The 27,816-nt window shown below is 59.1% G+C and overlaps 1 protein-coding gene across 1 annotated transcript; it reads left to right on the top strand.

Moving 5' to 3' along the window:
- The first annotated feature begins 22 nt into the window (after positions 1-22).
- Positions 23-27,816, top strand: PCDH1 (protocadherin 1). The gene is given in 6 exon segments (XM_038770838.1): positions 23-153; positions 10,567-11,375; positions 14,158-16,332; positions 16,334-16,357; positions 21,149-21,368; positions 26,661-27,816. Coding segments are annotated over 6 exon segments (3,657 nt in total). The 5' UTR covers positions 23-113; the 3' UTR covers positions 27,050-27,816.

Raw genomic sequence — 27,816 nt, 5'->3', positions numbered from 1 at the left:
GCAGGAGCGCGGCGCGGACCGGGAGCAGCCCGGGGCTGGTGGCCGGTGGCCGGAGCCGGAGGGTCTCCCCAGCCCCTCTCCCCCCGCGTCCCTGCCCGCCCCGGAGCCCGGGGATGGAGCGCGGGGCGCGGAGCCGGCGCTGCCCCGCGGCGGGTAAGGAGGCGGCCGGCCTGGCACCCGGGCCGGGGGCCGGGGGCCCGGGGGCCGGCGGGGAGGGAGGGGGCTGCGGGAGCCCGGAGCGGGGCGGGGCGGGGCGGGGCGGCCGGGGCCGGCGCTGGCCGGTGGGGGCAGGGTCAGGCTGGAGTCCGGGGAGAGGGGCCGGGGGACTGCCCTTCTCCACCTGCTCCCGGTGGGCGCGGAGACCCCCTCCCCCGTCCCCGACCGAGACGGGCGTCCGGAGACCCGGACGGCCCGGGTCCGGCGGGGGCTGCGGGAGGGGAGACGCCCGGAGCCAACGGAGCGGCGGCCGGTGGCGGGGAGGGGTCGGACCGTGCGGGCCCCCTCTCGCAGATCCCCCGAACCGGCTCCGACCTACTGCCGCCCCTGCCGCTGCGCCCACTGAGCTCCCGGGGGTTGGGGTCGGGGGGCGGGGGGGGGGGAATCGGAGAGGTGGGGGGATGGGGGGAGGGAAAAATCAGGCTCGGAACGGATTGGAACCCTGCTTGGATCATTCAGGGGGCAGGGATGGAGAATTAGGGGTGAGGGGCTGGACGGCTGCCGGCGTTTAGGCTGTGTGTGTGTGTCGGGGGGGCGGTTATCCTCCAGAAGAGGAAACGATCCGAGCTGCCCGCTAACCACACACACACACGCACGCACACGTACACACACACACACACACACACACACACACACACACACACACACACACACACACACACACTTGTTGTACCTCCACTGCCAACGAGCGCCTCTCTCCGTTCCCAGCGGGGACAAACGGATACAGCCATTGAAATCACAGAGCCCCCCCCCCAACCCCAAGCGCATTAGCTACACACCCAGACCCTACACACACACACACACACACACACACACACACACAGAGTCCCACGGACACACCCCATTAACGCACAGAGGTACCGTTCCCCACTGCAGCCCCCTCACCCACGCACCCACCCGCTCCCTGTTCTTCCAGGAGGACCAGATGATAAAAAAAAATGTCTTGGGGAGGGAGGGCAAGGAGGGGGTCGTTCTGTGCGGGGCTTCAAGAGGACCCCCGCACGCACACCTTTCGCCACCGTCGCCCCCTCCACCCTCTCCGTGTCTCCTATCCAATTTTATTCCCAAATCTCACCCTGCGCACCGTTTTTTCCGTCTTCCCCGCCTCCCTCATGTCCCCCCACGAGCCTCTTTTCCCTCTGCCTCTTTTCCCCAGCGCCCCTCAGTTTCGTGCGCCCCCTCCCTCGTTCCTCTCACCCTTCCCCCTCCCTCTCATTCCCCCCCACCGCAGCTCTTTCTTCCAGTTCTCCCCTCCCGCTGTTTTTCCCCATTTCCTCGCTTTTCCCTTCCCCACGCTTCTCCCCATTCCTCCGGGCCTCGGCTCTCCCCCGCCCTGTCGGCGGTGACTCGGCTCGCAACTCCCGACTCTCCCGGGCTTCCCGGAACCGCCGGGAATGTGGACGGAGACCCTGGGAGACAGACAGGGAGAGAAAGAGAGAGAGAGAGACCCGTCTGGAGGCTCATAATCCTATCCAATCCCACCACTCTCGTGGGGCCAGAACCCGCCCAGTCCCACTGTTGGCGGGGGACCCCAGATCCAACCCCTTGGGGGGAGGAGATGGGGGACCCCAGATCCAATCCCTTAGGGGGAGGAGATGGGGGATCCCAGATCCAATCCCATAGGGGGAGGGAATGGGGACCCCAAATCCTGGGGTCCTTGGGATTTACGATTCCTGTTCCTGGCCTCCCCACCAGGTTGAGGGACCCTAAGGAATCAGCAAGAGGAGGGAGTGGGGGAAATTAGGGGTACACGCTTCGTCACCGCACATGCTCCCCCGGTGACACGTACACACTAGGACCAGACACCCCCCCACACACACACACACATCCCTGGGTTCCACAGACCCTTGGGTGTCACAAGCTCATGCCCCCCGCACCCCATGTTACCCACAAGGACGCCTCCGACCGGTACCCAAAGGCCGAACCCCTTCAGCCGGCCCTACAGCCGCCCCGGGGGACCTTGTCCCGGGCGAAGGGAGGAGCTCATTGTCCCTGGGCGGTGGCCACTTGTGATCGAAGGACCTGCCAGCGTTTCGGGAAAGGTGTCCAGGGGCGCACACACACACACACACACACACACACACACACGCACGCACGCACGCACGCACGCACGCTAATAATAATAATGATGATGATGATGGCATTTATTAAGCACTTACTATGTGCAAAGCACTGTTCTAAGCGCTGGGGAGGTTACAAAGTGATCAGGTTGTCCCACGGGGGGCTCACAGGCTTCATCCCCATTTTACAGATGAGGTAACTGAGGCCCAGAGAAGTGAAGTGACTTGCCCAAAGTCACCCAGCTGACAATTGGCGGAGCCGGGATTTGAACCCATGACCTCTGACTCCAAAGCCCATGCTCTTTCCACTGAGCTACCCACCACTCCATCCTCTCCGACCTCAGTCCCGCCCCCTCGGCCCGGGCAGTTTCTTCCTCTCCCCCTCCCCCGCCCTCCGAGTGTCCTGCCCCCCGGCCCTGCCCGCGAACCTACCGCCCCCCCACCCAGGGCCTCCTCCCGAGGGGGCTGGGGGGATCCTGATTGACGGGGGATTGCATTCGTTCATTCAATCGTATTTATTATGGTTAGCACCTTGGACTCCAGCGATCCGCGTTCAAATTTCGGTTGAACCTTTTTTTTTTTTTGCTCTTCCGTAAAATGGGGATTGAGACAGTGAACCCCATGTGGGACAGGGACTGTGTCCAACCCGATTCGCTTGTATAAATCCTAGCGTTTAGTACAGCGCCTGGCACATAGCAGGTGATTAACAAATGCCATTATTGTTATTTATGGTGCGCTTAATGTGTGCAGAGCACTGTAATATGCGCTTGGAAAGTACAATACAGCAAAAAAAGAGAGACAATCCCTGTCCACAATGAGTTTACAGTCTAGCGGGGGCGGGGGTGGGGGGGGGAGGGGATAGGCATCGAAACAAGTAAGCAGGTATTCATTCATTCAATCGTATTTATTGAGCGCTTACTGTGTGCAGAGCACTGTACTAAGAGCTTGGGAAGTACAGGCAGGCATCAATATAAGTAGAATTATATATATATATATATATATATATACATATATACATAAGTGCTGCGAGAAGGGGAAAAGGGAGGGGTGCTGGGGATGGCGGGGGTCGTGAGGGAAGAGCGGGGGGCAGGATCCTTGAAGGCGCTGCGGCGTCAAAACCCCGATTTGGGGGGCCGGGGAGCAAGATTTGGCGGGTAGGACAGTGTCTATGGGATTTGGGCCGGGGGGCCGGGGGAGTGTTCCGGGGAGCGAGCAGGAGATCGCTGCCCTCTCCTCTCCCTCTCTCCCCCGGCTAATTGCATGTGAATGACCTGGACCCCCGCCCCTCCCGATAATTACATGTGAAAGACCCTGCCCGTTGCCCCTCCCACCCTGGGGAGAGGTTCCCATTGTGTTTTATCCCGAGAGTAAATTTAAACCCCTTTCCTTGCCCTCACAACGGGACCCCTGTAGGCCTCTCGCCTGGGGCTGGGGGCGGGGAGAGCGAAATGTTCCCGGGTTCCCTCGCTGGTCACCTGTGGCGGGACTCTTCATGAACCCCTCCCCCCGTCCCAGGACCTCCTTCCCAGGACTGAGGCCAGGGATCGCGCCCCTCTTATCTCAAGGGACTCCGAGCGCCCCCTCCCACTCGCCTCATTCCCCTGAGGGAGGGGCCCTCGCTGTTCTCCCCGGAAATACTGATGGTGGTATTTGTTAAGTGAATACCACCATCAGCAAGTGAAGTCAGAGAAGCAGCGCGGCTCAGTGGAAAGAGCACGGGCTTTGGAGTCAGAGGTCATGGGTTCAAATCCTGACTCCACAAATTGTCAGCTGTGTGACTTTGGGCAAGTCACTTAACTTCTCTGCCTCAGTTACTTCATCTGTAAAATGGGGATTAAGACTGTGATCACCCCCGTGGGACAACCTGATCACCTTGTAACCTCCCCAGCGCTTAGAACAGTGCTTTACACATAGTAAGTGCTTAATAAATGCCATTATTATTATTATTATTATTAGGCATCAAGCACTGTACTGAACGCAGCGGCAGAGACATGGTAATCGGGGACCTATAGAGTCGGGCCGTACGGCCCCGGGAGAGCCGGGAGCCGTACTTGTTTGGTTTTGTGTCTTCCAGCCGTTAGCTCATTGTGTCCTTCCCCTAACCCCGCGTGGGAGGGAGGGGCCGTCGCCAGGCTCCCCATTTTACAGGTGAACAAACGGAGGCACAGAGAGGTTAAATGACTCGCCTCAGGGCCCGCAGCCGGCAGAGTCAGGACTGGAATCCTGGTCTCCGGATTCCCAGGCCGGACAGAGGTCGCCAGGGGTCAGAGGTCCCTGGGGAAAAGGAAGAGGGGGCGGGGCTCGGTGGGGGTGGGCCGGCTGGAGGGGAGGGAGGGCGTCCGAGGGGGGCTGCGTGGAGTTGAGGGTCCGGGAGAGAGTTGGGCCCGCGTGAAAACAGAGGGGACCGAAGAAGGGCGGCGAGGAGTCAAAGGTCAGGAGGAGCGTGATTGGGGTGGGGGAGGGCGGGGGGAGCGTTGTAGGAGGGAGAAACTCCTTTTGAGTCACGGTCTCGGCGGCTTGTGTGGGCGAGTGTGCGCCGGGGGTGGCGAGGCAGGTGAAAGGGCTGTTTTTGAGGCTGCAAGTGACGAAGAAAGCTTAATTTGCGTGGAGGGGCACGGAGTGATCTCGGAAGGGGAGAGAAGCCCTGGGGGCCTGCCACAGTGGGAGAACAGTGGAGGGTCGGGGGTGAGTTCCGAGACCTCCGGGTGGCCATGGGGGCGGAGTCGGCCGGACAAGGCGGCTGGGCCCCCTCCCCCGCCCGCGGAGGACAGGTGTTTGCACAGCCCCTGGGCTTGGACTCTGCCCCGCCTGCCGAGCTCCCGGGAGACGAAGGCCGTTTCCTGCTGGGAAATTAGTTCCCAACCCCGTCTCCCCCTCCTGCTGCTCCCACTGTCCGGGGCGGAGCTGGGTCTTCCCGCGGGGAGCGGGAGAAGCGGCGTGGCCTAGTGGATAGAGCACGGCCCTGGGAGTCAGAGGGACCTGGGTTCTAATCCCGATCCGCCACTTGCCTGCTGCGTGACCTTGGACAAGTCACTTCACGTCTCTGTGCCTCAGTTACCTCATCTGTAAAATGGGGATTAAGAATGAGAGCCCCCGGTGGGGCAGGGATTGGGTCCAACCTGACTGGCTTGTATCTACCCCAACGCTTAGAACAGGACCTGGCACAAAGTGAGGGGTGAACAACTACAATTTTTAAAAAATCTCCGAGGCCAAGGCCAGGACCCAACGGGAGGACCTGGAAGGGGCGGAGCAAGGCGGAGGGATAGCCGCTTCAAAGGCAGAGTCCAGAAACGGAGAGCCCTGCCCTTCCCCAGAATGGGCCCGGGTTATTCCCCTGCCGTAGCTCCGGTCCAGGGTTGGGGGTGGGGCTCCCAGCCTCGATGGCCGCCGCCGAAAGTAGAAGCCGAGCCCCACCTGTAATAATAATAATGATATTTGTTAAGCGCTTACTACGTGCCATGCACTGTTCTCAGCGCTGGGGTAATAATAATGGTGGTATTCGTAAAGTGCTTACTATGTGCCAAGCACTGTTCTAAACGCTGGGGTAGATACAAGGTAATCAGGTTGTCCCACGTGGGGCTCATAGTCTTAATCCCCATTTTACAGATGAGGGAACTGAGGCACAGAGAAGTTAAGTGACTTGCCCAAAGTCACAGAGCAGAAAAGGGGTGGAGCTGGGATTAGAACCCTCGACCTCTGACTCCCAAACCCGGGCTCTTTCCATTAAGCCAGGATGCTTCTCTTTAGCCCGGGTTCCAACTGTGCTCGCATGCTCGTTTCCCAGGACTCGGGCTGCCCCCTCCCAGTACACAGAAAAAGTCTGCCAGTCTCGAAATTGCTGGGCAGGGTAGCGGCCTACATAGGGCCTGTGTGGGCCTCAGGCCACCTCGGGCTACTGCGGGCTAGTCGGAGGCCCAGGGGTTAAATGGCCTCCCTGAGACGGAGGCAGGATTAGAACTCGGGTTTCCGGTCAATAATTATAATAACATTCGTTAAACGCTTCCTTTGTGCCAAGCACTGTGCAACCAGATCAGACACAATCTCTGCCCCTCAGGGGGTTCCCATTGAATCCCCCTTTTACAATTAAGGAATCTGAGGCCCAGAGAGGTTAAGGGGCTTCCCCATGGTTACGCAGCAAGCAAATGACAAATTCATTCATTCAGTTGTATTTATTGAGCGCTTACCGTGTGCAGAGCACTGTACTAAGCGCTTGGAAAGTACAAGTCGGCGACAAATCCCCTGTCCTGCGCCGTGCTTCTAAGGGAAGAGGGAGTGGGGAGTGGGTGGGGGCGGAGGGGTGAGCATGTGGAGCTATTGTGCCCGGAGGGTCCTTGCCGGCCGACCCTTCCCCCAGGGAACAACCAGGGTCTCGGATTCGTCCAATGCAGCGGTGACCAGGGGGATTTGGAGCAGAGGGGGAGAAGGGAGTTGGAGGGGTGGGGGAGAGGAGACTGCAGCCCGCCTCCCGCCTCCTCCTTCTTCCCCCCCGCTGGCATGAGAACCATCTGTGACTGGAAGGAAAAACTGGGTGAGGAGCCAGGGGCTCTGACGTAAGCCCCGAGGGAACGGGCCGACTCAGACCGGGCACGAAGGCCTGCCGACAGGCCCTAGATACCCCCTCGGGGGAGGGACCGTTAAGGGACGGCAAGGAGGAGGGGTGAAATATCTTTATATCGGATTGGTGGTCCCCTGATCTGGGTGGTGCTGCAGGGTAACAGGTATACTCAGGCTGATGGGAGGGGGTACTGGAACGGGGTAATAATAATAATAATTGTGATATTTGTTAAACACTTACTAGGTGTCGGGCACTGTACTAAGCACTGGGGTAAATGCAAGGAAAGGGTAAGGCCCTGGGCAGGAAGGGGCCAGGATGTGTGGAGGGCTGGTGAGGCTCTGGGGAGGGGAGTAAGGGGTGTTTTAGCAGGGCTGGTGGGAGGTGGAGGGGCTGGGTAGGGGGGTCAGGGCTATATTTGTGGAGGCCGATACCATTCTTCTAGACTGTGAGCCCACTGTTGGGTAGGGACCGCCTCTATGTGTTGCCAACTTGTACTTCCCAAGCGCTTAGTACAGTGCTCTGCACACAGGAAGCGCTCAATAAATACGATTGATTGATTGATACTAATAATAACAATTATTCATTCATTCAATCGTATTTATTGAGCGCTTACTGTGTGCAGAGTTTTGTTAATGTGTTTTGTTCTCTGTCTCCCCCTTCTAGACTGTGAGCCCACTGTTGGGTAGGGACCGTCTCTATATGTTGCCAAGCGCTTAGTACAGTGCTCTGCACACAGTAAGCACTCAATAAATACGATTGAATGAATGAATGCAGAGCACTACTAAGCGCTTGGGAAGTACAAGTTGGCAACAACTTGGTATTTATGGTATTTGTTAAGCACTTACTATGTGCCAGACGCTTGGTACAGCACTGTACTAAGCGCTGGGGTGGAGGTAGAGGGCTAAGTAGGGGGTCAGAGAGAGCTATGTTAGCGGGGGCTGGTGGGAAGTATAGGCTGGGTATGGAGTGGAGGCTGGTGGGAGGTGTGGGGTTGGAGCTAAACCCCATCGCTTAAATCCACCCCTTCCTCGCCGTCCAAACTGCTAACACGTTCATACAAGCAGTTAACCTATCTCTCCTTGACTATTCTATCAGCCTCCTTGCTGACCTCCCTGCCTCCTGTCTCTCCCCACTTCCAGTCCAAACTCCTAATCTGCTTCCCGGATCATTTTCCTACAAAAACATTCAGATTATGTCTCCCCACTCCCCAAGAAACTCCAGTGGTTGCTCATCCACCTCTGCATCAAACAAAAGCTCCTCACCATTGGCTTTAAAGCACTCAATCACCTTACCCCCTCCTACCTCACCTCACTACTTTCCTACTACAATCCAGCCCACACACTTCATCCCTCTAATGGTAACCTCCTCACCAATCTATCTCGCCGTTGACCTCTAGCCCACATCCTGCCTCTGGCCAGGAACACCCTCCCTCCTCTGATGAGACAAACAATTGCTCTCTTCCTTTTCAAAGCCTTATTGAAGGCACAACTCCTCCAAGAAGCCTTCCCTGACTAAGCCCTCCTCCTCTTCTCCCTCCCACTCCCTTCTGTGTCACCCTGACTTGCTCCCTTCATTCATCCCTCCCATCCCCACAGCACATGCACATATCGGTAATTTATGTATTTATTTTTTATTTATTTATATTGTCTGTCTCCCCCTCAGGCTGTGAGCTCACTGGGGGCAGGGAATGTGTCTGCTTATTGTTATGTTGTACTCTCCCAAGTGCTTAGTACAGTGCTTTGCACACACTAAGTGTTCAATAAATATGATCAAATGAATGAATAAGTTGGGTGGGGGGCCAGGGCTATGTTAGTGAGGGCTGTTGAGGGATGGGGGGCTGGATGGGGATGAGGGCTACATTAGTGGAGGCTGGGGGGGGCGGTGGAAGGCTGAATGGGTGTCAAAGCTATGTTAGAAGCAGTGTGGTTCAGTGGAAAGAGCCCAGGCTTTGGAGTCAGAGGTCATGGGTTCAAATCCCGGCTCCGCCACTTGTCAGCTGTGTGACTTTGGGCAAATCAATAATAATAATAATGATGATGGCATTTATTAAGTGTTTACTATGTGCAAAGCACTGTTCTAAGCGCTGGGGAGGTTACAAGATGATCAGGTTGTCCCACAGGGGGCTCACAGTCTTAATCCCCATTTTACAGATGAGGGAACTGAGGCCCAGAGAAGTGAAGTGACTTGCCCAAAATCACCCAGCTGACAAGTGGCAGAGCCGGGGCTTGAACCCGTGACCTCTGACTCCAAAGCCCCGGCTCTTTCCACCTCGCCAAGCTGTAAAGGGATTGGGGGTATGTTAATAGCTGGTGAGAGGGGAGGGGCTAGATGAGGAGCCAGGTCTTTGTCAGTGGGGGCTGTTCGGTGGTGGTGGTGGGGTGGTCAGTCTAAGTTGGTGAGGCCTGATGGGAGATGAGGGGCTAGGTAGGGGGATAGGGGTATGTTACCTGGAGTTGGTGGGAGGTAGGAGAGCTGGGTTGTGGGGGTAGGGAGTGTCAAGGTTATGTTATCGGGGTTAGTGGGAGGTGTGGGGCTGGGTGGGGTCAGGTTATGTTGGCAGGGGCCGGTGGGAGGTCAGGGGTACGTTAACAGGCATTGGTGAGAGGTGGGAAGGCTGGGTGAGGGGTCAGGGCTATGTTAGTAGGGGCTAGTGGCAGATGAGGGGCTGGGTAGGGCGATCGGGGGTAGGCTAACAGTAGTTGATGGGAGGTAGGGGGCTGGGCGAGGGGTCTGGGCTATGTTACCAGGAGCTGGGCCAGGGAGGAGCTAAACTTGTGACCTGGGCAGCCGCTCCACTCTGGTCAGACCAGTTTGCCTGCTAGGTGTGGACTCAGATGGAGCCTGGGTTCAACTGGAGCAGCTCTCCTTCCTCCCACCTCACGCCCACCATGACCCCCAATCCCTCTTCCGTCGTGTTCATTGGTACCCCAACGGAGTCCAGTCCAAGTAACCCCTGCCTCTCCTCTTCCCCATGCCCCAGTCTCTCAGTGAGGCCCCTCAGTTCCATTGGTTCCTGTTCACTCAGCCTGCCCCCCTGGCCCACTGGCCCTCCAAAGGTCATGAGACCAGCACCCTGCCCCTCTGGGTCACCTCAGACCCCACCTCCAGCTGCCAGAGAATGGGACATCCCTGTCCTTCCTTTGTCTCTCCCAGCAGCCAAAGGGTGGACAAGGAGGATTGTCGGGGGTCATCTTGTCTCTGCCCATCCTCGCCCATCCCATCCCAAGTCTCCCCCATTCATCCCACCCTCCCGGCCAGGGTTGTCAGAAGACTCTGGGACCCACGGATTGGCAGTGGGGGTGGGGGCAGCAGGAGGAAGGGGCAGGGGTCCTCAGTCCAGAATGGACTTGGAATTGTGGGCAGCCCCCCATCATGGCAGAGGGGCATCCCCCCCCCAGGGCAGGCAAGCAGCTGGGTGGGGGCCGAGGCTGGCTCTCTTCTCCTATCTTGGTATCAGAGTAATTACTCCAGCAGTGACTAAGGCGGAGGGCGGGCGGGCAGAGAAGCCAGCTGGGAGGGAGCGGAGCTGAGCCGCGTCAGTTGCTTCTGTTTACTCGACATCGGGCGTTGGGCCGGGCACCTCCACCGTCTTCAGGGCTATCCGCCTGCAGTCCCTTTGACGATCCGCTTCGGGTCCGAGGGAGGGGTGGGGGAGCCCCCGGGCCTCCGGGAACACCCTCTCCCCACCTGCCACGGGCTGACGGGTCTCTGCATCTCCCTCCCCCTGCCTCACAGCCTCAATGGGACCACCTCCACTGCTGCTGCTGCTGCCGCTGGCCCCTCTGCTGTTGCCCGTCCCGGGGGTCTCAGCCACCAGAATCCTGTACAAAGTGCAGGAAGAGCAGCCCCCCAACACGCTGATCGGCAGCCTGGCAGCAGACTATGGCTACCCAGACAAGGGCCACCTGTACAAGCTGGAGGTGGGCGCGCCCTACCTGCGGGTGGACGGCAAGACGGGCGACATCTTCACCACCGAGACGTCCATCGACCGCGAGGGCCTGCGCGAGTGCCAGCAGCAGCCTCCCGGCGAGCCCTGCATCCTGGAGTTTGAGGTGTCCATCACGGACCTGGCGATGAACGGCAGCCCACGCCTGCTCGAGGGCCAGATCGAGGTGCTGGACATCAACGACAATACGCCCAACTTCGCCTCGCCTGTCATCACGCTGACCATCCCCGAGAACACCAACGTGGGCTCGCTCTTCCCCATCCCGCTGGCCAACGACCGTGACACCGGCCCCAACGGCGTGGCCTCCTACGAGCTGCTGGCCAGCGCGGAGGCCCAGGAGCTGTTCGGTCTGCAGGTGGCCGAGGATATGGAGGAGAAGCAGCCTCAGCTCATCGTCATGGGCAGCTTGGACCGGGAGCGCTGGGACTCGTACGACCTGACCATCAGGGTGCAGGATGGTGGCAACCCCGCCCGGGCCAGCAGCGCCCTGCTGCGGGTCACTGTGCTGGATGCCAACGACAACGCCCCCAAGTTTGAGCGGACATCCTACGAGGCCGAGCTGTCTGAGAACAGCCCCGTGGGCCACTCCGTGCTGCAGGTGAGGCCCCCCTCCCGCCTCACCTGGGGCCCTGAGGGTCCCAGGTTCCCCTTCCCCCCCTCCGTGGGAACGGGTCCCGGGCCCTGGGGGTCCGCGGGGAGGACAGGGACTGGGGCCCGGCAGGCCGACTCTCCAGACAGGTGGGCGTATCAGCTGCTGCCATCTTGGCCCTGGCTCCAACCCAGACTCGTCTCCTCTCTAATTCTCTCAGTGACTAGGGCTCCTCCTCCCTCTGATGTGGGGGAACGGAAGAAGAGAAGGACTCGGCCCCGTGATTAGCCCTCCCCCGTCCCGGCAGGTCCCGTGGTCCGTTATCTGTACCGGATGGCGGCACCTAGGGGAGACAGGGACCGGGCCCGTCAGCCGGGGAGGGGTGGGGAAGGCCCCGGGGTGGCCAGAGAGAAGACATCCCAAATGGGAAGTGTAAGAGACGGGGACAGGGCAGAGAGGAGGGATGGGGAGGTAGTGAGGGAGACGGACAGAATCAGGGAAGGAGAGAGAGCAAAGGAAACAGCAGAGACATAGGGCTAGGGAGAGAGAGATCAAAATGGGAGAGATGCAGGGCTAGGGAGATGGTGAGGGGGGTAGCCGAGGTGGGGAAATTGTGGGGAGTCATGGCAGAGGGGCAGGGCTAGGTAGTAGGAGAGATAGGCTCTGCTATTTGTTTGCTGTGTGACCTTGGGCAAGTCAATTCACTTCTCTGTGCCTCAGTTACCTCATCTGTAAAATGGGGATTAAGACCGTGAGCCCCATATGGGACGGGGACTGGGTCCAACCTGATTAGCTTGTATCTACCCCAGCTCTTCATTCATTCATTCATTCATTCAATCGTATTGAGCGCTTACTGTGTGCACAGCACTGTACTAAGCGCTTGGAAAGTACAAGTAAGCAACATATATAGAGGGTCCCTACACAACAACGGGCTTACAGTCTAGAAACTTAGTACAGTGCCTGGCATATAGTAAGCGCCGAAGAGATACCACAATTTTTATTATTATTAGTGAGGAAGACGGGTCGAGATGCAGGAACGGGGAAGCGGGAACAGGTGGAGAGCAGGGAGAGACAAGTAGGAGGCAGAGGGGTTGGCGGGGCAGGGGATGGGGTGAGTTTGTAGGGGACTGGGTTAGGAGGGATCCCGCTGCGCGTCCCCCTCTGGTCTCGCCGGTCGCCGCTGGGCCGGCGGTTGGCGTTGGCGGGGGAGGGTGTGCCAAGGTGTGGGGACAGGGAGACCATTGTTCGGTGCTGGGAGCCAGCCCGTCGGGGCGGAGCTGCACCCCGGCTCTGCGGGCCCTGAGCCAGCCCCTCCCGGCCCCGGGGAACCCGGCCGGGCCGGAGGAAGATCTCCGCGTTGCTGAGCCGGCCTGGAGCTGCTGGAACCGGTTCCCCCAGTTCCCGTGGCTCCGGCTCTGCCCGGCTTCCCCTGTCCCAGATCCTCCTCGTGGGGCCGGTTTCCCCCCACCCTGGCTGCCTGTCCCTTTTGTCTTCAGTCCCCCCGATCCCCCTCCCCTCCTCTCCACCCCCTTGTCAATTAATCAATCAATGGTATTTATTGAGCACTTACTGTGTGTAGAGCACTGTATTAAGTGCTTAGTAAGTACTAATACTAAGCACTGTCATGGGAAACAGAGCAGGGCCCAACTTGGAAACCCAGGGTCCCTCTGCCCTTCACCTCCTCCCTCCTCTGTGGACACCCCGATCTCCAGAGATCAGCAGTCAATCACTGGTATTCTCCGAGCACCCAATGGGGCCAGAGGGATCTACTGGATGCTTGGGAGAATCCATCAGTAAGAATTAGTCAATCAATCAATGGTATTTACTGTGTGCGGAGCACTGTACTACTACTACTAGCTCAATGGAAAGAGCACCGGCTTTGGAGTCAGAGGTCATGGGTTCAAATCCCGGCTTCACCAATTGTCAGCTGGGTGACTTTGTGCAAATCACTTAACTTCTCTGTGCCTCAATTACCTCATCTGTAAAATGTGGATTGACTGTGAGACCCCCGTGGGACAACCTGATCACCTTGTATCTCCCCAGCACTTAGAACAGTGCTTTGCACATAGTAAGCACTTAATGCCATCATTATTATTATCATTATTATTACTAATAATAATGGTATTTGTTAAGTGTTTACTATGTGCCAAGCACTGTTCTAATTGCTGGCGTAGGTAATCAGGTTGTCCCATATGGGGCTCACAGTCTTAATCCCCATTTTACAGATGAGGTAACTGAGGCACAGAGAACTTAAGTGACTTGCCCAAAGACACAGCTGATAAATCGGGGAGACAGGATTAGAACCCACAACCTCCGGCTCCCAAGCCCGTGCTCTTGCTACTAAGCAGCGCTGCTTCTCCAAATCCTTGGGTGATTACAATACAATTGGCAGCCACGTTCCCTGCCCACAATGAGATTATAGTCTGGAATAATAATCGTGGTATTGGTCAGGCACTTCCTAGGTGCCAGGGAGGGGACAGAATAATCCAGTGAGACAGTCTCTGGAGCTTCCTCCAGGCTCCCGGTATGTAAGAGGGAGGGAGAACCTCTAGAGTGTAAGCTCGTTGTGGGCAGGGAACCTGTCTCCCAACTCTGTTATAGCATACTCTCCCAAGCTCCTAGTACAGCACTCTGTACATACTAAGTGCTCAAAAAATATGGCTCAAAGATAGATTGATTCACAAGGATCCTCTCCCCAGTAGAGGAGGAAATCGGGATCCAGAGGGGGTGACTGGCCACGGGGTCCCCCGGCCTCATTCCCGCCTTCATCGGGTCTCCCCGCCTCCCGCAGGTGAAGGCTAACGACTCAGACCAGGGAGCCAACGCGGAGATCGACTACACCTTCCACCAAGCCCCAGAGGTCGTGCGGCGTCTTCTGCGGCTGGACCGGTCCAGCGGGCTGATCACCGTCCAGAGCCCCGTGGACCGGGAGGACGTAAGCACCCTGCGCTTTTCCGTGATGGCCAAGGACAAGGGCACCAACCCCAAGAGTGCTCGGGCACAGGTGGTGGTCACGGTCAAAGACACGAACGACAACGCTCCCACCATCGAGATCCGGGGCATCGGCCTGGTGACCCACCAGGATGGGACGGCCAACATCTCAGAGGACGTGCCCGAGGAGACTGCTGTAGCCCTGGTGCAGGTGTCAGACCGGGACGAGGGCGAGAACGCGGCCGTGACCTGCGTGGTGGCCGGCGACGTACCCTTCCAGCTGCGCCAGGCCAGCGAGACGGGCAGCGACAGTAAGAAGAAGTACTTCCTGCAGACCACCACGCCGTTGGACTACGAGACGGCCCAGGAGTACACAGTGGAGATAGTGGCCCTGGACTCGGGGAATCCACCGCTCTCCAGCACCAACTCGCTCAAGGTGCAAGTGGTGGACGTGAACGACAACGCGCCGGTGTTCGCTCAGGCACTGACCGAGGTGGCCATCCCGGAGAACAACGTGCCGGGTGAGCTGGTGGCCCAGGTGGCGGCCACCGATGCCGATGCGGGCTCCAACGCCGAGGTGGTCTACTCCCTGGAGCCCGAGCCGGCTGCCCGGGAGCTCTTCTCCATCACCCCGGACAGCGGCCAGATCCGGGTCCTGGCCTCCCTGGACCGGGAGCAGCGCGAGGCCTACGAGCTGAGGGTCCTGGCGGCCGATCGGGGCAGCCCCAGCCTGCAGGGCACGGCCACCGTGGCCGTCCGGGTCCTGGACCGAAACGACAACGACCCCAAGTTCATGCTGAACGGCTACAACTTCTCAGTGATGGAGAACATGCCGGCCCTGAGCCCGGTTGGGATGGTGACAGTCCTGGACGCAGACCAGGGCGCCAACGCCCGCGTGCGGCTCTCCGTGGAGCCCGACAGCGGCGACTTCATAGTCCAGAATGGCACTGGGACCATCCTGTCCAGCCTGAGCTTCGACCGGGAGCAGCAGAGCACCTACACCTTCCGTCTCAAGGCGGTGGATGGCGGCGACCCCCCGCGCTCGGCCTACGTCGGGGTGACCATCAACGTGTTGGACGAGAATGACAACGCGCCCTTCGTGACGGCCCCGTCCAACGCCTCCCACCGCCTGCTGGCGCCGCAGACCCGGCCCGGCCAGACGGTCGGCCAGGTGGCCGCTGAGGACATCGACGCCGGCTCCAACGCTGAGCTGGCCTTCAGCATCGCCGGCGGCAACCCATACGGGCTCTTCCGGATCGGTGCCCACAGTGGTGCCATCACCCTGGAGAAAGAGCTCGGCCGCCGCCACCACGGGCTCCACCGCCTGGTGGTCCGGGTCAGCGACCAGGGCAAGCCGGCCCGCCACGGGACGGCCCTGGTCCACCTGTACGTGAACGAGACCCTAAGCAACCGCACGCAGCTAGAGACCCTGCTGGGCCACAGCTTGGACACGCCGCTGGACATCGACATCGCCGGGGACCCCGAATACGAGAGGGCCAAGCACCGAGGCAACATCCTGTTTGGCGTGGTGGCCGGTGTGGTGGCTGTGGCCCTGCTCATCGCCTTGGCCGTCCTGGCCCGCTACTGCCGCCAGCGTGGGGCCAAGAGCGGCTACCAGGCGGGCAAGAAGGAGACCAAGGACCTGTATGCGCCCAAGCCTGGGGCCAAGGGGGCAAAGGGGGCCAAGGCGGCCAAGGCCAAGAAGGGCAAGGGCTCCAAGCCAGCCAAGCCGGTAGAAGACGAGGAAGATGGCGGCCTGCAGAAGTCCCTCAAGTTCAACCTGATGAGCGACGCCCCCGGGGACAGCCCCCGCATCCACCTGCCCCTCAACTACCCTCCTGGCAGCCCGGACCTGGGCCGCCACTACCGCTCCAACTCGCCCCTGCCGTCCATCCAGCTGCAGCCTCAGTCGCCCTCAGCCTCCAAGAAGCACCAGGTGGTACAGGACCTGCCCGCCACCAACACCTTCGTGGGCACGGGGGACACGGCCTCCACCGGCTCTGAGCCCTACTCCGACTACGGCTATCGCGCCAACCCCCCCCAAATATCCCAGCAAGCAGGTAGGCCGACCCTCGCTGCGGCTCACCGCCCCCCGCCCTCCGACCCACCCCTTCCAAGCCATCTGGACTGAAGTGTGGGAATAATCTTGGAGGGCGGGAGCTGGAAGGGAAGGGATGAGGACAGGGAGGAGGGGGCCTGGGACCTATCTGTCCAGTGGATCTGATGTTACGTCATGGATTGGGGGAGGGGCCTAGCGCTCCCCTGACGACACCCCCTCACCTCCGAAGTACAGGTGAAAGCAAAGCCCGCTCACCTGTTGTCCTCCACCCCATTTGGTGCTGCAGGGAGATTCGGGGTAGGGTGGGAGGACATCGGGGTGCCGTGGTAGGTGGGTGGGGTGAGGGGGTTGTCCCTCTGGAACTCAGGGTCAGTCCCTGTGGCTGTCAGCCAGCGAGGAGGGGGCTTCGGTGTGGCTAGTAGAGCTGGCAACTTAGGGACCACAGGGTTGGGGGGGGGGTCTTTACTGGGGGATCAGGGTGGGGTTCTCTGCCCCTCTTTGGGGATGAGGGGGGCACAGCTCCCTATGACTTATATTTGGGCCTTTTTGGGGGAGGGAGGGAGGGGAGTGTCACATTAACCCTTTCTTCTCCCTCAGTGCAGGAGCTTCCCACAATCCAAACACACTCTCCCCTTGCCTTCCCACCCTTCCCCAACCCAACACTGTTGCCTGAAATAAAGTTGTCTATTTTTGGAGTTTTGATTTCTTCTTTTCCATCGGAACTGAGAGAAGGAGTGAGAGAGACTGAAAGTGATTCCTTTAACCCCTAGTACCCACCCATTCCTCCCCACCCCCACCCCCTGTTCTCTGGATTCCTGTAGGGGACCCTGTGGTCCCCAAGTCCCCCCCTTTCCCTATCAGCACCTTCCTGACCTCTGAATCTCCCAGGGACCAGGGACCTTGCACTTGGATTTACAGCCCCATAACACTTATGTCCATTTCTGTCATTAATTTATATTAATGTCCGTCTCCCCCTCTGGACTTTAAGCTCACTCTTGGCCAGGAACGTATCTACCAACTCTGGTTGTACTCTCCCAATTGCTTAGTACAGTGCTCTGCACACACAAAGTGCTCAATAAATACGGCTGACTGATTGACTGGTCCAGGGAGCCCAGCCGGTCCTCTGGGGCTCAAGACGGGCATTCATTCAATCCTATTTATTGAGCGCTTACTGTGTGCAGAGCACTGTACTAAGCGCTTGGGGATTCTGGCAATAGCTGCCCTCACCTTCCCCAAGCCCCTCCCCACCTCCCGGTCCCCCTCCTCCTCCCCCTCCCCATCCAACAGGACCTCCCTACACCCCAAAGTCCCTACTGTGAAGCTGTGGGTCTGAGGCAGGGATGGGGGGCCTCCCCATCCCCAAACCCCCAAACCCGGAGATTTCTCCCATAGCCACCTGTAGGCATCCACCTTCGGTCACCAGGGACCCTAGCCGCTTGGCTCCCAGGAATCACTTCTGCACCTGGAGTCAGGGTGGCGGAGGGAGTGTTGGAATGTTTTCCTGAGGGCACAGCCTGCCGCACAGCACCCCTGCCCTGCCCTCGGGAGTTTTACAGCCCAGCTTTATGCCATCTTCTTTCTCAGGGGCAGGGGCTCCCCTCGATAACGCCTCTGTCTCCCTCTGGCTTCCCTCCTGCTGCACCCACTGCCACACTGGGGATGGGATGGGCAGGGGTTCTCCCAGCACCTCTATTCTCCGCAGCCTTGGTCCTCTCCGGTCTCCCCCTCCTCCCCCACCACTCCCCCCCCCCCCCCCCCCCCCCCCCCAGCGGCTCTCTGCTGCTTGCTCTCGCTCTCTCTCTCTCCGGCTCTCACTTCCTGCTCCCCCTGCCTGGACAGATAGGGTGATCCCTTCCATCCCAGGAGGGGGATCGGGGTGCTGGGGCTTCTGTGAAGAAACCGTCCTCCCCACTTGGCAGAGGAGGGGGTCCTGTTTCCATGGCAACTGCAGCTCCAGCTCTGCATTCCTCCTCCAGGTTCTCCTTCCCGACATCCCAACCAACCTGTTTTCCCACCTCAGTAGGCCGCAGTCCAGATGGGGAGGGCTGGGGGGCCGGAGGAGCCAGGAATGACCGCGGAGTCCAGCAGCTCTGGGCTGGGCCTCCCTCACCGCCGCCCCCCACCATTACCCACTCCCTCTCCCGAACATCGGGGACCATCGGGGACGGACCCCACCCACATCAAGGGAAGACCACCAGACTCAACCGTGACATTCCCCATCTGCCCCTCCCTCTCAGCTCCATCCCGCTGTGTCTCATTGTTTCTGTCTCTTGAGTTGTTGTCTCTGACAGTTTTAGGTCTCTGTCTCTGTCAGTGTCTCTCACCTTTGTGTCTCCCTTTGTCCCTGGGTCAGTACCTTGTCACTATTTCTCTGTCTCTGTGTAAGTGTCTCTTTGTTTTGGAGATCTCTCACCTCTGCATGCCTCTGGCTCCTTTAGTGTCAGTGGCAAGAGCCTGGGCTTTGGAGTCAGAGGTCATGGGTTCAAATCCCGCCTCTGCCAATTGTCAGCTGTGTGACTTTGGGCAAGTCACTTAACTTCTCTGTGCCTCAGTTACCTCATCTGTAAAATGGGGATGAAGACTGTAAGCCCCATGTGGGCCAATCTGATCACCTTGTATCCTCCCCAGCGCTTAGAACAGTGCTTTGCACATAGTAAGCGCTTAACAAATTCCATCATCATTATTATTATTATTATCCCTAGGTCTTCCTTGGTCTTTGTGTCTCTTAGCACTAGAGGTTTCCGTTTCCATGACTGTCTCTCACTGCTGCATCTCTCTGTTCCTGGTCTCTGTACGAGTGTCTATCAGTTTTGGTGTTTCAGTCTCTGTGTGACTGTCTCTCAGCTCTGAGTATCACTCTGTCTCTGTGTGAGCCTCCACCAGCTGTGTGTTTGACTCTGTGAGTGTCTCCAGTTCTTTGACTCTGGCTGTATGTGTCTCTACCTCTCATCTCTAGGTGCTTTTCCCTGTCTGTTTCAATTCTGGACATTTCCCTGCCTCTCTTTCATCTCTGGGTGTCTCTCCCGGTCTCTGTGTCTCAGTTCTGGCCAACTCCCTGCCTGTCTCATCTCTGGAAGTGGCCCAGTCTCTGCCTCCCAGACTGTCTCTCAACTCTGGGTATCTCTCCCTGTCTCTGTGTCTCAGTTTTGGGCATCTCCCTACCTGTCTCTCAGCTCCAGATGTTCTCTTTCCCTGTCTCTGTGTGCAGGGCAGAGTGGTGGCACAATCCTGACTATACAGTGTCTTGAACCCCCTACCTTCATGCCCGGGTGCCGTCCCCAGCCTGTGCCCCATCCTCAGCCTCCCTAACAGCAGCCGGGAGAGGGGCGGTCTTCCTGTCCCCGGGAGGAAGGAATGACTGCCAAGCACCAGGCTCTGCCCCTCTGACTCAGTGTGTTCCTGTCCAGGGTTGGCCTTGGGGGGGGGCGGAAGCAACACCACCAACAGGGCTCTCACTGCAGCCCCTTGCCCAGGTGACTGGCCATGGGCACGGTCCATCAGTGACGTGCCTGCTGACTGCGGGCAGGGCTGTTTGGTGAGTGGGACCAGGTTGGCTCAGGGCCAGGGCCTGGGGTGGTCATTAACCCCAGGTGCCCACACGGCTCTTTGTTCTGGGCCACCTGCCATCAGCATGCCTCCTGTTCTGCCCGCCCCCTCTCTGTCCCACCCAAACCCCCAGTACTTGTCCCTGTCCTGCTCATCTCCCCAGCACACAGACTCCCCCAAGTCTTGCCCACCCCAGCCCATGTCCCTGTCCTGCCCATCCCCCCAGCATATCACTCCCCCTTCCTGCCCAAACCCTTAGCTCATGACCTAGGTCCTGTCTGCCCCCTAAGCATATGTTTCCCCCATCATGCCTGCCCCCAGCACACGCCCCCTGTCCTGCCCATCCCCCTGGCATATGTTTCACCATCATGGCCGCCTCCAGCCGACCTGCCCTCCATCCTGTCCGATCACCAGCATATGCCCCCACCCTGCCCGCCCCCAAAACATATGGCTCTCTGGTCATGTCCGCCCCCAGTCGATCCACCCTCCCTCCATCCCACCCATTCCCTCAGCACATGCCCCCCATCCTGTCCATCTCCCCATCCTCTCCTCTAGCATTCACCCCCCCATCCTGCCCCTCTTCTCCAGAACAAGCCCCCCATCCTTCCTGTCTCTGCAGCACTCGCCCCCACTTTCTTGCCCCCTTCCTCCGGCACATAGCTTCCCCATTTTGTCCCCCATCCTGCCTGTTCCCTTGGCTTATGGCTTCCCACATCCTGCCCACCTGACGTTCACCCCATCCTGCCCAGCTCCCCTGTTCTCTCCTCCAGCACTCTCTCCCACATCCTGCCCCGCCTCCAGCACATAGTCTCCCCATTTTGTCCCCCGACTCCAGCCATGCTCCCCACCCTGCCAACCCCCTCGATGTATGACCAGTTCTTAGGTCAGGCTGGGGACCATGATCTCTGCCCCTCCATTTCCCCACCTACAAAACCAAAGTGCTCCCGTTTGTGAGGATGGGGGGGAGGCTGATCTTCTGTAGTGTGGGGGCCAACTTGGGCTTGGAGAGAGAGGGGGTCTCAAGCCAAAACTCTACCCCCTGGATGGTGATGGAGGATTAAGGAGAGGGAGGGGTTGGGGCTGAAGAGACCCAGGTGGGGAGAGGTCTGGTGGAGGCTGGGCCTGTCAGGGTCTGGTGGGGGAGGGTTGGGAGCTGTTGAGTGAGTGGGGAAGGGGTGGCGGGGGAGAGCCGGGGTCAGGCAGGGCTGGGAGGGGCGGACAGTGACCTCTCTCCCTTCCTTCACAGTTACCTCAGCGCCGGGTGACGTTCTCGGCAACCAGCCAGGCCCAGGACCTGCAGGACCCATCCCAGCACAGCTACTACGACAGCGGCCTGGAGGAGTCCGAGACCCCATCCAGCAAGTCATCCTCGGGGCCCCGGCTTGGGCCCCTGGCCCTGCCTGAGGACCACTATGAGCGCACCACACCCGACGGCAGCATCGGTGAGATGGAGCACCCCGAGAACGGTGAGCCACAGGGACTCCTGGAAGGAGGAGGGGTGGGGTACCCCAAGAACGGGGAGGGGCGGAGCACCCCGAGAAAGGGGAGGAGGATCCCTGAAATTGGTGAGGTGTGAGCACCCCAAGAAGGGTGACCCACAGGGACTCCCGGAATGGGGAGGGGTGCAGTACCCCAGGAATGGGGAAGGGTGAAGCACCCTGAGAATGGGGAGCGGGATCCCTGAGATGGTGAGGCGTGAGCACCCTCAGAACAAGGAGGTGGTGGAGCATCTCAAATCCCTGTCCACCCCTATCCCCGCCCCCCTGGCCTGCAGACATTTGGACCCTTGAATGCACAGAGACAGAAGCATGGACACGGCCCACCCATTGTCTCTTGCATGCACACAGCCTTTGTGTGGACAGGGCATCCCCAGAAGGGGAACCCTGGGCTGGGTGGGCTCAGACAAGCCCCCACGGCCAGACACAGAGAAGTAGTGGGCAGCTGAACCTTCCTGTTTGTCACATTCCCTGGGCCACCTTCGAGGGGGAAGTGGGGAGAGGAGTGGGAGGGTGGGGAGCCCAAGGCTAGAAAGGAAGGCACTGTGGGGAACAGCCACCTGTGTCTGTCTGTCTGTCTTGGACTGAGGAAACTGACCATCCTGGGTAACCCCCTCCCCACCCCTCCCTTCTCCTCTCTTCCCCTCCTCCCCGCTCCTCTTTTTTTTCATGTGGTATTTGTTAAGCCCTTAATATGTGCCAAGCACTGTACTAAGTGGCGGGTAGTCCAAGCCAATCTGGTTGGACACAGTCTATAACCCACATGCGGCACACAGTCTTAATCCCCGTTTTATAGATGAGGTAACTGAGGCACAGAAAAGTTAAGTGACTTGCCCAAGGTCACCCGGCAGACAAATGGTCCATCTAACTCCCAAACCTGTGCTCTACCCACAAGTACACACCAATTCTCCTCTTCCCCTCCCTACCCACCCTTTGCCTCCCTCTCCCCTTCTTCCCTGTCTCCTTCTCTCCCCTTCCTACCTGTCTCCTTCTCTCCCACTTCACTTCCTTCTGGTCCCTCCTCACTCCCCTCCCTTCCTGCCCCCCATCATTCATTCATTCATTCATTCATTCATCCGTATTTATTAGGTGCTCTGGCTTAGTCCCTGTATCAGGGGGTTTTGGTGACCCCCCAAAGCATTCTTAGAGGGGATACCTTCTGGCTAGGGCTGCCTTCAGGCACCCCATTCTCACTCTGACTCACTGGGTTTGCTTTCTTTCCCCTTTTGGGACGTAGCTGGAATGAGAAGGGGCCTCTGGGAGGGAGGGCTAGTGGGAGAGGGGAGAGCTGTCACCGCTGGCTTCCTGGAGGAGGAGGCCTTTAGAAGAAGTTCAGGGTGGAGTGTGGGGGTTACAGAAGGACCCTAAAATACTGATCATAGTGTTTGTTAAGTATTTACTCTGTGCCAAGCACTGTGCTAAGCACTGGGGTAGATTCAATGCAATCAGATAATAATAATTATTATTATTATGGTATTTATTAAGTGCTTACTGTGTTGCCAGGCACTGAACTAAGCGCTGGTGGAGACAAGCAAATCAGTTTGGACACAGTCCCTGTCCCATGTGGGGTTCACATCCTCAATCCCCATTTTACAGGTGAGGGAACTGAGACCCAGAGAAGTGAAGTGATCTGCCCAAGGTCACACAGCAAACAAGTGGCTGAGCCGGGATTAGAACCCATGACCTTCTGACTCCCAGGCCTGTGCTCTATCCATTATGCCACGTTGCTTCTCAAGACACACTCCCTGTCCCACTTGGGTCTCACAGTCTAGCATACTTAAAGCCTATTTTTCAGTTGAGGAAACTGAGGTACCGAGAAATCAAGTGACTTGCCCAAGGTGGCAAGCGGCAGTGGAAATTCTGGAGAGAGGGAGGGGAGGGAGGCAGCAAGGGAAGGGGAAGGATGGGCCTAGGGTTGGGAGGACAGGGGACGCCAGGGATTGGGAGCAGAGGGAGCTCTGGGCCAGAAGACGGAGGCTGAGGGAGATGTGCCAGGGAGGTTTCAGTAATAATAATAATGATGGCATTTATTAAGTGCTTACTATGTGCAAAGCACTGTTCTAAGTGCAGGGGAGGTTACGAGGTGATCAGGTTGTCCCACGGGGGGCTCACAGTCTTCATCCCCATTTTCCAGATGAGGTCACTGAGGCCCAGAGAAGTGAAGTGACTTGCCCAAAGTCACCCAGCTGGCAAATGGCGGAGGCGGGATTTGAACCCACGACCTCTGACTCCCCAGCCCGGGCTCTTTCCACTGAGCCACGCTGCTTAGCGCTTACTATGTGCAAAGCACTGTTCTAAGAACTGGGGGGGGTTACAAGGTGATCAGGTTGTCCCATGGGGGGTTCACAGTCTTAATCCCCATTTTCCAGATGAGGTAACTGAGGCCCAGTGAAGTGACTTGCCCAAAGTCACCCAGCTGACAAATGGCGGAGGCTGCATTTGACCTCCGACTCCCCAGCCCGGGCTCTTTCCACTAAGCTACTCTTCAGTAGGTAGGGAAGGAGAGCTAGAGTCGACCTGGTGCCCACCCCAAACCTGACTGGGTCACACTCCCACTCTGGGGGGCCTCCAGAGACAAATGGGGACTGCCTATGATATCACAGCTCTTCCTGTGGCAGGGGAAAGAGTCTGCATGGGACCACCTGGCCAAGCTGGAGGAGGGGGCTGCCGTGGGTCATCTATGTGTGTCAGTGTGGGTGTGTGTCAGTGTGCCCGTTCTTGAGTGGGGCCGTGGTTGTGTGCTGGGGGGGAGGATGCCTCCCACTATCTCACTGCCCCCAGGGCCGAGGGTCTCACTGTCTTGCCGTCCCCGGGATTGGGGGCGGAGGGTCTTGTCTCCCCCGGGGTGGGGGCCTCGGGGGTCTCACCGCCATCTCGTCCTTTTTGTGCCTGCGCAGAGCCGGCTGGCGGGAGCAGGCCGTGATGCCGAGGTGCCAGGTATGTGCGGGGGCGGCTCGGGTTCCACCCGCTCTGGATGCCCGGCTCCCGCCCAGTCCTGGCCCCCGGCCCCGGCCCGTTCCCTGGCCGTGAGATTTCTGTCCACCCGGTCTGAGCCTCCTAGCACACGGGGCCTCTGGAGCGTTGGCGAGCGGGTGGAACAGATTCTGGGAAGGGTTGGGGGGGTCCAGGTGTTGGGGGCTGGGGGTGGGGGGCAGCTCTCCAGAGCCCAGGTGCTCTACTCTACATCCCCTCAGCCGGGCCCCGGAGGGAGGGCAGGCAGGGGGCAGGTCGAGCTGCGACGTTCACTGGGCACCGGCTGTTGCCATGGGGAACCCGCTGCCAGGCAACCATGCTGGCTACTGGCAAAGTCAGGGGCCAAAACCGGTCCCTGGGGCCGGCCAGGGCCTAGAGCCCAGAGGCTGGAGCGGGGAGGCGGGTGGGGCCAGGGAGATCTGCTCCAGGGTCCCCAGGGCATGGGGAGGGCAGGTGTGTTTGTGTGTATATGTGCGTGTGTGTGTGTTTTCACCCGCGTGCACACGCATTTCTGGGTCTGAGTCAGTGTGTGGGCCCTGTCAATCGATCCTATTTACTGAGCGCCATCTGGGGAGGGCACTACATGTGCGTGTGACTCCCGTCAGCGTGTGGGAAGTCTGTGACTGTGAGACTGTGGGTAATGCCTGTGAGTGCATGTAAGACATTACAGGGAGGCTAAAGACTGGGAGGGTGTGCATGAGATTGGATCAGGGACTGTGACCGTGGGGGTGTGCCGGCCTGATGGGTGCGAGGAACACTGGAGGGGGTGTCTGAGTGTGACAGGTTCAATCAGTGGGAAAGGCCCTGGGGGATGTGTCTGAGGGTGTCCAGCTGAATCAGTGTGAGGAGCACTGGAAGGTGTGTCTGGGTATGTGTTGGTCTGTATCAGTGTGAGGGACCATGGAGGGTTTATCCGGGGGGGTGTTAGGCTGTATCAGTGTGAGGGGCATTGGGGGGATGTCTGGGCGTTGGGCTGTATCAGTGTGAGGGACCCTGGACAGTGTGTCTGCGTGTGTTTTGGTCTGTATTAGTGTGAAGGGCACTGGAGGGTAATGTTGGTGTGAGGGGCGCTAGAGGGTGTGTTTGGGTGTGTGTTGGGCTGTACGAGCATGAGGGACACTGGATGGTGTGTTTGGGTGTATCAGTTGAGGGGCACTGGAGGATGTTTGTATTACTGTATCACAGTGTGAGAGGCACTGGAGGGAATGTCAGCCAGGGAGCCAATAATAATAATGGCATTTATAAACGCTTACTATGTGCAAAGCACTGTTCTAAGCGCTGGGGAGGTTACAAGGTGATCAGGTTGTCCCACGGGAGGCTCACAGTCTTAATCCCCATTTTACAGATGAGGTAACTGAGGACCAGAGAAGTGAAGTGAGTTGCCCAGTCACACAGCTGACAATTGGCAGAGCCGGGATTGATCAATACAAATCAAATTGCATTGATTTGAGGGGCATGGAGGGTGTGTGTGAGTGTGTGTCGGAAGGAGGAGGGAGGTTGCGCTAAGCACACCCAGGCTGTTGTGATGGGCCGGTGGTATCTGGGGGCTGACAATGTGCTCACTCATGGGAGGGTCCAACAGGGTGGGAGTGTGTGGGCCTGTTTGTGTGTGTGTGTATGGCCGGGGGGAGGTCTTGGCTGCTGCCCAGCACCTGGTCCAGCAGATGCCGGGAGGGGAAGGGGGCAACTGAGGAGCCCGTGTGGGGAGGGGAGCTGTGTTCGAAATGGAGCAGGCAGCAGAGGGGGAGGTGTCTGTAAAGTGGGTGTGATCTCATTGCAGCTGGGTGCCAAGACGCCGGGCTCCCGGGGAACAGAGAAATGGTTGGTGGGTCAGGGGGATGGAGAGACCGGGCAGACTGTGGGTGGCGAATGTGCCTCCCAACTCTGCTAAACTGAATTCAGTGCTTAGTACAGTGCTCTGCACATAGTAAGTGCTCAATAAATATGATTGATTGATGGATAGAAGAATGGGGGAATGAGGGGTGACGGAAAGGAGGAGTTGGGAGAACAGGGGATTGAGGGATGGGGAGGATGGGGGCTTGGTCCAGAGGGTGGAGGGACGGGAGAGAGCGAGGGGTGGCAGAAATGATGGTTCTGGCATTGGGGTGGGTGGGTCCTCTACCTTTACATAGGTGGCCTTCTTCTCTGGACCTTTCCTCTGCCCTCTGCCCAAGACTTCGACCCCACTCCCTGGCAGCCCCCCCGGTCGCCCCGCTCTCCTCTCCCCCACAGGGAGGAGGTGGGCACGCCTCCGGGTGCCCGCTGAGCCCGGCCCCTCTGTTCCCACAGACCTGCGGCCCCTGCCGGACGTGGCCATGACGGGGACCTGCACCCAGGAGTGTAGCGAGTTCGGCCACTCGGACGCCTGCTGGATGCCCGGGCAGTCCTCGCCCAGCCGCCGGCCCAAAAGCGGTGTCCTGAAACTCTCCACCTTCGTGCCTTACCAGGACCGAGGCGGGCAGGAGCCCGCGGGCACCGGCAGCCCCAGCCTCGTGGAAGAGCGGAACACCAAAATGGCCAACGCCCGTCTCCTGCCCACATACAGTGCCTTCTCGAGCAATAGCCATGAGCCCTGCAAGGACTCGCCCCTGGAGGAGATCCCCATGTCCCAGACCTCAGACTTCCCACCCCCAAGCACACCGTCAGCGCAGAGTGCCAAGAGGGAAATCTACCTGTGAAGGCCTCCCGGCACTGTCCCCCACCCCTCCCCCCGACCTGCCCACACCCCTATGGGGAGGGGAGGTGGGAATCCCCTCTGCCCAGCATCCTGGCCAAGGATCGGCCTGCCCCGGTCACCCTGGTCCTGTTCCCCATCCCCACCGCCTCGGGGAGCCTGGCAGGAGACCCTCCCCACGGACAGACTTGTCACCCACTTCCAGGGGCTGCCCCGGGCCCCCTCTGCTCCCCCCAGCCCTCTGCCATTGGGAGGGCAGGGAGAATGCATTTTTAACCTGTCATTTTTGGTTGGTTGGCGGACGGGGCAGGTGGTCGTCTGTCTTCATGGCCGGAACCACCCACCCGAATGCCCACCATTCCAGGTGGACTGGGGAAGGGGAACAGGGAGGGGGGTGGTCTTTGAAGGGCTTTAGTTACCAAAGGTGGGGCAGTGGGGACAGCAAAGCCAAGAGACCCTGCCTCCCACCCATCTCGCTCTGTTGCTCTCGCCCACCTGGGCCCGCACCCCTCTGCCCGCACCCCTCTGCCCCTCGGGGCGCCCCATCTCCCCAGCCGCTCCCGGGTGGCACCTGTACATACAGACTTTGGAATGACGCCCATCTCTGCCTGATTTACAACTTTTCTTCTTGTTGATGTTGTCGTCCGGGACCCTAGCCCGGTGGGGCAGGGAGTGCGGGAGGGGAGGGATTACCCTCACTCTCCCCCCTTCCCTCCCACTGCTGCCCCTGCCCATCTCTCCTCTTTCCATGTTGTAAATACCTTTCGGGGC

Source organism: Tachyglossus aculeatus, chromosome X2 (genome assembly GCF_015852505.1).
Source record: "Tachyglossus aculeatus isolate mTacAcu1 chromosome X2, mTacAcu1.pri, whole genome shotgun sequence".
NCBI classification, from domain to species: Eukaryota; Metazoa; Chordata; class Mammalia; order Monotremata; family Tachyglossidae; genus Tachyglossus; species Tachyglossus aculeatus.
The sequence above is the reverse complement of the archived record's forward strand: the minus strand, read 5'-3'. Positions and strand labels throughout refer to the sequence as shown.